Raw genomic sequence first — 12,090 nt, forward strand, 5'->3', positions numbered from 1 at the left:
CAACAATCGAAATGAGCATCCATAAATTTATTAATGTAACATGTAACAAAACAATTCAACATTTGTTCAATTTTTTATGCGTTTCAGTAAATCTCTAGATAGGTAATTTTTACCTAAGCCAATATTTTCATTTATTATAAATAATTCGACAATTAAATCCCTGTCATAACGTAAAAGTATATTATTGTTTATAAAATTATACCAGAAATTAAACTTTGCTTCCATTCAAAATAAAGATAAAAAATTACACCTAAGATAATACAAACCATAGTAGTGGACACCTCAACACTGGAGTCTTAAATATAAAGGTACAACTCTATTATTTACAAATCTTCACATTAGACATTTACACTTATACATGACACTGCATTCATCTCTCCATCGCTAGTTTCATACTCGTGTGCACTATCAGAACCACAACTTTTTATAATAGTTTTATCACTGTCAATTTTAACTTATTTACATTATTATACAATAACAAAATTTGTGAAATCATTCATCATAATCATAGTCATCATACGGTTCCTGCTCCTCGCCATCAGAATTTGGTGGATCGGGATCTTCTTCAACTCGGGGTTTCTTTATTAACAGACCTTGCTTTTGCAATTTTTCTATAGCCTCCAGTGCAGTTCGTTTTGAAGGGCTCATTTCAGTTTTCTCCACCCGGCTTACTTGACAGGTCTTAGCTACTTTTAGCCCAGAAATGTTGCCGAGTCTATTTATTTGTTGCTGTTGAGTTACTGACTGAGCTTTCATTTGTGTGGAAGATACGACAGAGTTACCTTTTTGCTGTTGAGTTACTGACTGCGCTTTCATTTGTGTAGAAGTTACGACATAGTTACCTTTCACTGTTTGACTGGTACTACAGAATTTACTCGTTTGTGTACTGGATGCGTAATGGAAGTTGGAATTGGTTTCTGCAGTCTCATTGCCGGGAATGAGAGATTCTTTCGGTTTCTTGAAACAACTAAAATGTCCTGGTTGTTCTTCGTTCCCAGGCCTTTTCAAAGTCTGGTTTACAACATTAGGCGAAATTTTTAATGGTCGCCCGACGGGTCTCGGTTGACGTGGCATGTTTTTTACTGGCATTCTTGGTGCATTCATAGGCCTTATTGGCGTTACACCGGGTCGCATAGGTACTAACTGATTTGAAACGGGTGGTCTCACTACCGTACTAGAGGGAGGTCGAATAGGAGCCGGTTGTCTTATTTTAGGCCGGACGGTGCTAGGATTAGGCTGTACGGTCCTAGAATTAGGCTGTACGGTCCTAGGATTAGGCTGCCTTACTGTAAGCCCTTTTAGATTGTTAGACGAATAGATATTTGGCATTCTAGGGCCCATCTGCGGTTTTACCATTCTAGGAACAGGCGACACATTACTGGCATTGAAAACCTGCTGATTTACTGTAGTTTGGTTTACTCTACGTATGGTTTTCGTAACGGTTGTGGTAATTTCTTCTATCACTGTTTCAGACTGAAAGGTTTTCACTTTAACTTCTTTGTTAACAGTATTCACTGCGCCAGATTTTGTAATTTTCTGCTGCGCAGTTGGACAATTTGGACTTGAAGTGCCAGGACCGGCGTTTCGTTTATTATTATGCATATTCGAAGTACTGGCCTTCTCGCTATCATTTGCAATGTCAGGTCTGTTTTGTGTAACGGGCATCATTACTAATTCTTTACACAAACTACTTTGATTGGCTTTAGATACATTTTCACTAGATTCAGCGGTTTTTTCAATTATTGACTTAATTGTTATATTTTTACTAATATTTTGTAACAAGCCTTGGCTATTAGGTTTAAGATTTTCATTTAACCTAACTTTTATATTTTGACTACTATATTCATCCATATCGTCTATTCCTTTTGTAAATGGCTCGTCGCCGCTGTCTTCAGGAGACTGAGTTATAATCCCCTCGTTATTACAATCAATTTCGTGGTCGATGTTATCATCATCTTCAGTTACTTCTGTTATTTTTACTTTACCAGTGTACGGCTCCTCGTCACTATCAGTCTCATGCGCATCATTGTCTCGGTTAAAATCTTGTGAAGGGTGAACCGTTTTAATATTTGATTGATTGAATGTATTTTTTGATTTAACTGTAACTTGTTGACCCAACTGTTTAAGAACATTGTTAAAATTATCGTTTTTATTTTTGGTACCTTTGTTGATAAATGTTGGTTTATGAGAAGTATCCAATATCTGTTCAAAATCAGCATTAGAACTAAACTCCCCATCATCGTGCATTTCATATTCATCTGAAAACTGCTCTGAAAAGGTTTCATCCTTTTTGACAACAACTTTTGGCGTTACTTGATTGTTTGAAGACTTAAGAGTAATATGTTTACTCATATTTTTGATAGCATTAAAAACGGCAGGTGAATTAATGTTAGCTTTAATAGGTTCTTTTTTAATTTGGGTAGGTTCTATTTTGTCTGTTTTTTGTTGTTCGTATTCATCATCAGAATCATCAATATTGTAAATTTCAATATCTTTGTTAATTTCTTTTGTGTGCAAAGACTGTGTTATAACATTACCTTGCTTTATAGCATCAGGCGTGTTATTTGATTTTACTGTTCCTTGTTGGTTAACGCTTTTATTTGTAAGTACTGGTTTCGCCGTTATATTTTTCAAATTCTTTAAAATATTGTTACTGGACTGAATGTTAGTCGTCTTGTGCGTTTCATGGCCAGTTATATTTTCATTTATGTTTCCAAATGTTTTCTTGTTGGTGAATGATGATTGGACAGTTTTTATTTTGATATTGGACTTGTTTTTCAGTCTATCCAAAGCTGAGCCGTGATCATTTTGACTTTTCATTGGTGTATCATCTTCGAAATTGTCAAACTTACTATCATTATCTTTATCTTGAGGAACGTCTTCTTTTGTTTGTTTCATCATAGGCGACATGGGCTTTATTGTTAAGTTTTTACTAATATTCTTTAACATGTGGGACGATGATGTGAGAACAGATTGTTCTGTATTTTTATCGCATTTGTTTTTATTTTCAATCGATCCATCATCTTCGGGATTATCAATATCACTGTCATTATGTTCGTCATTAGGAATATCATTTGGGTGTTTTATGAGGGGTGACATGGATTTTATTGTTATATTTTTACTGATATTCTTTAGAAATTGGGAAGTCGATGTCAAGTGATCAGACTGTTCTATACCTTTGATGCTTTTATTTTTATTTTCCGTATCATCTTCCATATTATCAAAATCACTATCATAGTGTTCTTCGCTAGGAGCATCCTCTTTTGGTTGTTTTATTATGGGTGACATGGGTTTTATTGTGATGTTTTTGCATATATTCTTTAACATGTGGGAGGACGAAGTAATAGGAACAGATTGTCCCGTAGCTTTGTCGTTTTTATTGATACGTTGATTTTCAACTATTGTGTCGCCTTCGAGATTGTCAAAATCACTTTCATTATGTTCGTCGCTAGAAACATCTTTTGTGTGTTTTAGTAGGGGTGACTTTGATTTTATTAATATGTTTTTACTGATATTCTTTAACACGTGGGGAGTCGTAATGGGAACAGTTTGCTCCTTAACTTTGTCGGCTTTACTGCCGTCTTCAGGACTGTTAAAAGCATTATCATCACATTCGTCACTGTGAACATCCTCCTTTGGATAATTTAAAAGGGGTGACATAGATTTGATTGTTATATTTTTACTTATACTTTGTAATGCTAGGGCAGGCGATGTTTTGTGAATAGATAGTTCTTTATTTATGTTTTCAGACTTTTTTACATGATTATTCTCAGTATTAGGGGCATCATCTTTTTTGTACATCGCATCAGTCTTTTCGTTACCTATTGTGCTGTTTTTATTAGTTTCTGGAGCACTAACATTTTTGAGTGACTTGATAGTAATAGCACTGTTCAAACTCTTTAATGTGTCTAAAGTATTCGTTTTTTGCAAAACATTACTTGGACAATTTTGTTCATCAGTGTTATCTACTTCTGATGTGGAAGTGTTAGACCTTTTTTCTTCATAACATGGTGCTGATTGAGTGATAGGTTTGATTGTTATTTGTTTGCTAATATTTTTAATTGCGTCATTCTTGTTATGGTCAGCCAAAATGTTATTGCTTACATTTGGTAACTTGACATGTCTGGCACCTTCATTATTGCTTTCATTTAAATTTGCGTTAGCGCATTCTTTATTCACCGTTGCATCATTCCTATCGTCTATAGTATCTTTATCATTGATCTCTTGATTAATGTTTCGGTTTGTTTTAGGAATACATAATTGTGGCTTATAAGATTTGGCATCATCGCCTTTTTCTTCTCTTTCATGACTATTAGTTTCCATGCCTATAGGGGCTTCCGTAGTATCAGCAGGGTGTTGATTAATTGTTTTTAGTTTGAATTCTGTTTCGCCATCGGGCGCTTTCTCTTGTGCAGACTTCATTACTATTTTCAATTGACTGCTACTTTGATTAAGTAATTTTGATAAAACATCATTTGATGCACTTATAGCGTTTGTTTTTGGCTTATTCACGAGATTTTTAATTTGCCGGTTAGCTTGACCTATTGCTTTAACTTTTGGAAATGATGGTTTGCTACCAGACGGAACTTTAACAGCAATACCTAACTTTTGTAACTTTTGCAAGTCTGCAGATGACACATGTTTTGCACTTGATTTTGGAATTTGCGGTTTTTTCATTTTAAGTTGTTTTGTTATTACCTTTGTAGGAACTTCCTCGATACCTTGGAAATCTAGATCTTCGCCAAATACATCCTGGTTCATGCTTAAGAACTCGTCAAGAGTAATGGCTGATTTCTTAGATTTTTTGTGCTTTTTATGTTTTTTGGACCTTTTTTCAGGGACCTGATCACTGTCCTTAGGTTCATCCATAGCCATTTGGAGAAAACTTTCCTAGAATGTGAACAAAGTATTAAAGAAAAATGACCTATCACATCACAGATTTTGACTTAAGACTATGTTTTCTAATTAATCGAAACAGGGACTGCTGCTACTGTTGCTGAGCAAATGTATAATCATAATATTTAGATCTACTTTTCATTATCTAATGATAGTATAGGTACTTACGATTCCAACAGCATTCATATCAGTCTCAACATCAGGTAACCCATTCAAATCTTCAATCCTTTCCATAACCGGAGGGACAGTCTCTAGAGAGAATTCTGTTATTTCATTCTCATTCCTGCAAAACATACAACTGATTTAGAATAAGTAAGCTCCGCAGTTGGGTAAGGATTGTGAAACCGGATATGGTGATTACGATCCCTAGCTCGTAGTGTAGTACAGAATATAAGTTATTATTTGGTGAGAAAAAAAAACGTGAGTTCTAGATTAATCCCAAATTGGCTGAATACTTGTGAGATGACAAAATCTTTCGTAAAAAAAACGCATGCACGAAGTCCTTTAGTTATAGGGTTTCAGTGAACCTAATGTTGCTTAGGTAGGAAGAAGTTGATAAAAACTTTAAACGCTAATATGAGCCAGTAGAGGAGTATTACAAATTCAGTTTGTTTTGTATTAATGAAATTAAAGGAACATAAGGCTTACATTTCATTTGTTTCACTGTACAAGTCTTCTGAAGAATGGAAGGTGAGATGTAACTCATAGGCGTCCAAATGATAGAAAACGGCTTCACAGAGGGCACACCGTAATACATCTGTTGGACGTTGGTTCTCTTCCTCGTGATCGTCACACATATGTTTCTACAATCAAGACATTAAAAAGTTGCATTAGAAATTCATAGTTAAATAAATAAACACCGGTTTCTTTAGCCCTTCACTTGCGTATATAAATGATTTTAATAATTTTTTTAGAGTTCATTAAAGCGCCATCTAGTGTTGAGTAGCTGCATTAGATTAGTGTTAGGCGAGCTTTTGTGAAATATTAAAAAACAGATTATGTTTCATAACTTTGACATTATATTTTAGGCCGTGGTATATGTTACCTACAGTTGTGAGTTGATATTCATTATAAAAATGTCCCTTATAAATAAACCCCGTTATCTAACGCTCAATTTGGGGGCAAGTGATGGGGCAGTTTCGCTAATCTGAATCGATAAATAATGAAGTTGATTTCAATACTCACTCAATAACATAGCAAAAGATCTGATTCATACTTAACAGAGCTCTGCAATAGTGATTTTTTTAAATTATTATGAAATGAAAGATTTTTATTATTTATTATTGTATGTTTCATAATTAATTAATTTACTAATAATAGCATACCATCTCGACGTCGAAATTTTAATAACTTTAATATTCACATAATTTTTAAGAAAAAAAAAACCGACTTCAATGGGGGATGCCGTTGAAAGGTTACTTATTGTTGATGGTGCACTCCAGACAATGAAATGAAAAAGACAGCATCTTTTGCCTAACTAAAATGAGGTAAAACCACCCACGCTTCTAGTAGCATTTCGTTTCTATAAGGGTCATAGTTCTAACCTAACCAAACCCAATGTTCTGATAGCATTTCGTTTCTGTAAGGGTCACAGTTCCAACCTAACCTAACCCACTTTTCTGATAGCAGTTCGGTTCTGTGAGGATCGCAGTTCAAAAAAAAGTCCAGGTCCAAATTTGGGGTTGGGTCCATAACGAAGAGAATAAATCGCCAAACGTGAACTATGTGTCGTTGAAGAGTTCCATTCTGATCATCATCAGCAGTTCCACTTCTTCAAATGTCACTTTTTTATGTAAAAGCTGGATTTGTTGATAAAAATACAAAAATCACTATATGTATGCCTTTCTCATTTGAGGAGTTCCCTCGATTCCTCATGGATCCCATCATCAGAACTCGAGCTTGGCAAAAATGTGTCTTGAAAACCTAACTTGCTTATCAATCATAACGAAGAGGACAAATCGCCAAACGTGAACTATGCGTCGTTAAAGAGTTCCATTCTGAAATTTCTGATCATCATCAGCAGCTGCACTTCATCAAATGTCACTTTTTTAAATGGAAATGCTGGATTTGTTGATGAAAATACAAAAATCACTATATGTATGCCTTTCACATTTGAGGAGTTCCCTCGATTCTTCGTGGATCCCATCATCAGAACTCGAGCTTGACAAAAATGTGTCTTGAAAACCTAACTTGCTTACCAATCATAACGAAGAGGACAAATCGCCAAACGTGAACTATGCGTCGTTAAAGAGTTCCATTCTGATATTTCTGATCATCATCAGCAGCTGCACTTCATCAAATGTCACTTTTTTAAATGGAAATGCTGGATTTGTTGATGAAAGTACAAAAATCACTATATGTATGCCTTTCACATTTGAGGAGTTCCCTCGATTCCTCATGGATCCCATCATCAGAACTCGAGCTTGACAAAAATGTGTCTTGAAAACCTAACTTGCTTACCAATCATAACGAAGAGGACAAATCGCCAAACGTGAACTATGCGTCATTGAAGAGTTCCGTTCTGATCATCATCAGCAGTTCCACTTCATCAAATGTCACTTTTTTATATGTAAATGCTTGATTTGTTGATGAAAATACTAAAATCACTATATGTATGCCTTTAACATTTGAGGAGTTCCCTCGATTCCTCATGGATCCCATCATCAGAACTGCGTTTTGACCAAAACGGGACCAATCTGTATGTATACTTACAATCAAAAAAAGAATTTTCAAAATCGGTCCAGAAATGACGGAGTTATGGAGTAACAAACATTACAAAAAAAAAAAAAAAAAACACAACCGAATTGATAACCTCCTCCTTTTGAAATCTTGAAGTCGGTTAAAAAGAAGAATTTTAATTTGACAAATAACTCAAGTAAATATGAATCAACTAATCTGATATTTAAATTGTAATTGGTTCCCCGCGATACAGGCACTGCCTAGTGCGGAGACCCCTGGAATGTCTGTAACCTTTAGCTGAAAATAAATGATTTTTATTCTTATTCTTAATTATATGTGAAGCAACATCACTATTTTAGCTTGCCCCCAAACTGAGCGTTAGATAACGGGGTTTACTAATAAAACCCTATTGGAATGAAAAGTTGCTATTAATGTATGCCTATTGTACTTAACTATGAATGTATAAGTTTGGTGACACTGGTTTTCATACTAAAAAGCTGTCATTTCAAATCCACTAGTTTATTAATTCATGGTAATTATTGTCAGATTTTTCATAAATATTGGAGTAAGTAGGTAAATGTGCCTCTAAAATTCTTAAAGCATTGTCAATACTTACATGTAAATTAACTTTGTTTATAAATTCCTCTCCACAGAATGAACAGTAATAAACTGGCAGTAGATCCTGAAACAATACAATTCCACATTTTATTTCTTTACTAATACTATAACATTGTTACATTTCATAATCATTGGCAGGAGTCTACAACGTCGATCCAGACTCCAGAGGTAATCAGGGGCCTATTTCACTACTGTGACAATTGACACCTGACACTGACAATTTTCTGTCCATTTCTGAGTTAACAATGGTACCAAGTACCAAGTGTCAATATTTACTTTTTTCTGGCTTTACTCCCTGCAACAATATTTACTTGTTAAACCAGCAATGTACGAAGATTTGTTACTGTCAGGTGACACTTGTCATCATAGTGAAACAGGGCCCTGGTGTTAATTGCAATAATAGTATCAAAGATAGATATAACTCCGTAATAGATGGATACAGTCTAAGGAAAAAATGTGCCTCGAAAATCAAGAAAATTTGATTCTCGTTCAGAGGGCGCTACTAGTTTTGGCCTACAGTCGTATAGATGGCGTTGACGGTTTCGTTTGTTATTTAACAATTTTAACGCATATCAGCAATTTTAACGCATAACGCATATATATATATATATATATATCTTTACTTGAAAATAATTGTAGTGTATAACTAGCCTTATGAACCGATTTTGCATGTACAACCAGCCTTAAAGTTTCTATAGTCAATGATTGTTCATTATTTTTAGTATGTGGGTATTTTTGCACTTTGTAAACGTCGGGATGTATTATAAATTCAAGATACGCGATATAATCCGTTTTCATAGTTTTATTACAATGTTATGATTATGATGACATGCAATAGATGTATAAAACTGCTAAGCCATAGTTTTTAAACCAAGGTGTAGGGTTAGTAAAGTCAGGGCATACTAGGCTTGGATTTTCCTAATCTGATAACTTTTTTACAGTAAAAGCTAGTGAGTCTTGTAGCGTATTTTACCTAAAATGTTTTACTTGATCTCATTTCTTTTTGTGAGGTGCCCTATTTGTTTTCACTAGTTCTGTATACAAAACTGCACCCCCCCTTTTAATGGGCAGGTATAAGTTACAGATTTCTTGGTTTTCCTGTTCTATGTATGTAAATCCTAGGTTCCATGCCAAATTTCAGCTGAGTGCCCAAGTCGTTGAATTTTAGGTATTGGTAAGATCTAAAGTATTCAAGCTAAATTGCTGAAACTTAATGTACATTTCATATGTTCCCTAACTACATCTTGTGAAATCTACATCCTGTGAATATGAGTCATCTGGGATGATGCTATGGGGGTTTAAAAATGAGACAAAACAGTTCGAGAAAATGTAGGTAATGAAGAAAGTTTGCCCACCACTGGCACTGGCACCTTAAAGGTTGTAGAGCTCAACTAAGAAAGGATTTTCTTTGAATTTAACCCCAAAGGAAGTGAAAATGTGGTTGTAAGTTTTTTTAAACTAGTAATAATACCAACCTGGTTCACCACCTTCTGTTTCTTGGAGTGTCCAATAATAGGTAGATCCGAGTCTTGTCTATGAAAGAATTTGTTGTGGTACACCATAGCAGATGGAACCACAAAGTAAACACTACAGCTATCACAGTGGAAATGACTATCCTTGCTTCCGGGTACCTCCTCAGTAGCATCATGGTTTGTCTGTAAATGTTTATTATATAGGTGCTGAAAAGAAAACGTTATAATTATAGTTTTGTACCAACAAGTTATTCAAAACATTCAGAAATTAGTTTCTATTAGTAACAAGAAATGCTCTTTTATATCAATTATAAAATATTTGTTTACTACCATAACTTTTTACATCTTCAAAATATGTAAAAGTAACTTCCTAAATGATTTTTTAAGGTTCTACAAATTAGCATATGCCGATTATGCCATTTATGCCGGTTTCCAAACAAAATACTAAATATGTAGCAGAAATGATACCTAATTAAAATATAAAACTACTCAATTTAGTACTGAGATAGGAGGTTTTGAAGAGTAGTGACAAATTCATCAGTTACTTTTAGTTGTCTACTCACTATTCAATCCAAGGACAAAGTACGCACCGATCGTTCGTTTTATTGCCTTTGCTAGATAATACTTTCGAATGAGATAAGTGGTACAGTGTGAGGTTATGTGTCACACTTGCCACACTGGCTTACCTTCATCGTGAAGAGCTTCCCACACCAAGGACAGAAGTACTTCGCATCGTACTCCGGGTGGACTTTATGCTTGTGAGTTATGGCCTTAGATATAGTAGGAAACACTTCGTCGCACACATCGCAGTTCACCATTTCTGACGCGTCGTTCGACTTTTCATTTGCAAACGGCGCCTCATTCTGGACACGGCTTTTGGTCTTGATGCTTTCATTAAACTTAGGATCACCATGTTTCCTGGCAAAACCATAAAATGATTAAATATACAATAAGATATGAACATTAACATCATACAACTTAATTAATATATGAAGTCGATAGATACCTGAAATGAATTTGTAATTCATCCTTATTATCGAACGTTTCCTTGCACAAAATGCAGTTAAATTCTTCTATAGAAGTCATAACGGCAAATACGTATATAGTGCAATTTCTTCAACGTTGTATTTACACTGAAGCTTCTACAAATTTACATGAAACATCCATAACACTGAAGCATTTTATTTAACTGTTTACTGGAAAGTACATTAATGACATAATAACTAACTGTTGTAATCCCATAATCATTGATTCAATGCATATTTATTTTATGAAATAAATAAACTTCAAATTCAACCACATTACAATGAAAACACAACATTCACAACAAGCAAGCCATTTTGTTTTTGTTTCATAAAATCATATTAAATGGTGTGGTGTGGCAACACAGAGAACAATATTTCAACATTTTCAACCTTATGGAAATGTTTAAGCTAACCTTTACTACACATTTAAAAAGCCACCTTTTACAATCGCAGTTATAATTTTGACTCAAATTCATGAACATGGCTATCATGATATTATTACAAATTAAAATCTTGATGCATGTTACTTGAGCCAAATATGAAAATCGGTTTTAATTAGTTTGAAACTTAACTCTAACGCATCAATGTCCGCCCCAGTCATTTTAAAATCTTCCTTTGTATCTTCATAAAAATTCATACATTTGGGTCTAAGGTCTAAAGGCCCTCCACACTCATGCGCGAATCACGGTGCGAAGCCGCGATTAGCGCATGAGCGTGGAGAGACTTTAATACTTTATTGTGTTGGAAAAATGTACCAAATCCAAAATGCTGTAGTCTGGCTAATGAAAGTTGAACCTGAAAGAACGCGTCAATCAAAAAAATTGTAGCAATGTAGGTGAAATTTTCTCAGGTGATTTTTTGCTTGAACTTTCAATCAATATCAATCAATATTTTTATTTCAGGCAAAAAACCCATGGATAAAAGTTACTAAATTAAACTTAATAATACATAAAATAAATTGTCATTACATTAGAAATCAAATTAAAATTACAAATAAAAATTAAAGTTAGAATTACAATTAAAATAAAATTACAATTACCTATTTACATTAAATTATATACTGTGCCTCTAAAACCCATATGTAGGTCATTCCAGTGCCCCCAAAGAGTACCAGCTGGATTTCCAGGGATGAGCTGAAGCAGACTGTTGGAACTGTCACGTACTCGGCGCATGAGGGAGGCAGTACGTTTGCGGATTATAACACTGAACGCGTCCACTCTAGCTTCCGCAAACATCCCCGAAGCGCTACAGTAACGTGGCAGTCCCATCAGCATGCGGAAACCATTATTGTAATGGACACGCATGGCATTAAGGGTCTTTTTCGTGTAATTTGTCCACAGGCTGCACGTGTAAAAGGATTGACAAAAAGCCTTAAAAAGGGTCTTTTTGTCATCCCTGTC

The 12,090-nt window shown here is 34.7% G+C and overlaps 1 protein-coding gene across 3 annotated transcripts; it reads right to left on the bottom strand.

Annotated features, from left to right (window-relative positions):
* Positions 1-12: 12 nt before the first annotated feature.
* Positions 13-10,984, bottom strand: LOC134746166 (probable serine/threonine-protein kinase DDB_G0282963). Of its 3 annotated transcripts, none has more exons than XM_063680470.1 (9): positions 10,672-10,984; positions 10,352-10,583; positions 9,669-9,872; positions 8,192-8,257; positions 5,545-5,699; positions 5,065-5,179; positions 1,278-4,890; positions 843-1,235; positions 13-782 (listed from the first exon to the last, which is right to left on the bottom strand). In XM_063680470.1, the coding sequence occupies exons 1-9, from the start codon at positions 10,749-10,751 to the stop codon at positions 493-495; spliced, it is 5,148 nt and encodes a 1,715-aa protein (XP_063536540.1). In that variant the 5' UTR covers positions 10,752-10,984; the 3' UTR covers positions 13-492. The 3 variants fall into 3 exon arrangements, with proteins under 3 accessions (XP_063536540.1, XP_063536542.1, XP_063536539.1); XM_063680472.1 differs by having other exon boundaries at positions 13-1,235; positions 1,278-3,258; positions 3,457-4,890; positions 10,672-10,983; XM_063680469.1 differs by having other exon boundaries at positions 13-1,235; positions 10,672-10,983.
* Positions 10,985-12,090: the final 1,106 nt, after the last annotated feature.

Source organism: Cydia strobilella, chromosome 12 (assembly GCF_947568885.1).
Source record: "Cydia strobilella chromosome 12, ilCydStro3.1, whole genome shotgun sequence".
NCBI lineage: Eukaryota > Metazoa > Arthropoda > Insecta > Lepidoptera > Tortricidae > Cydia > Cydia strobilella.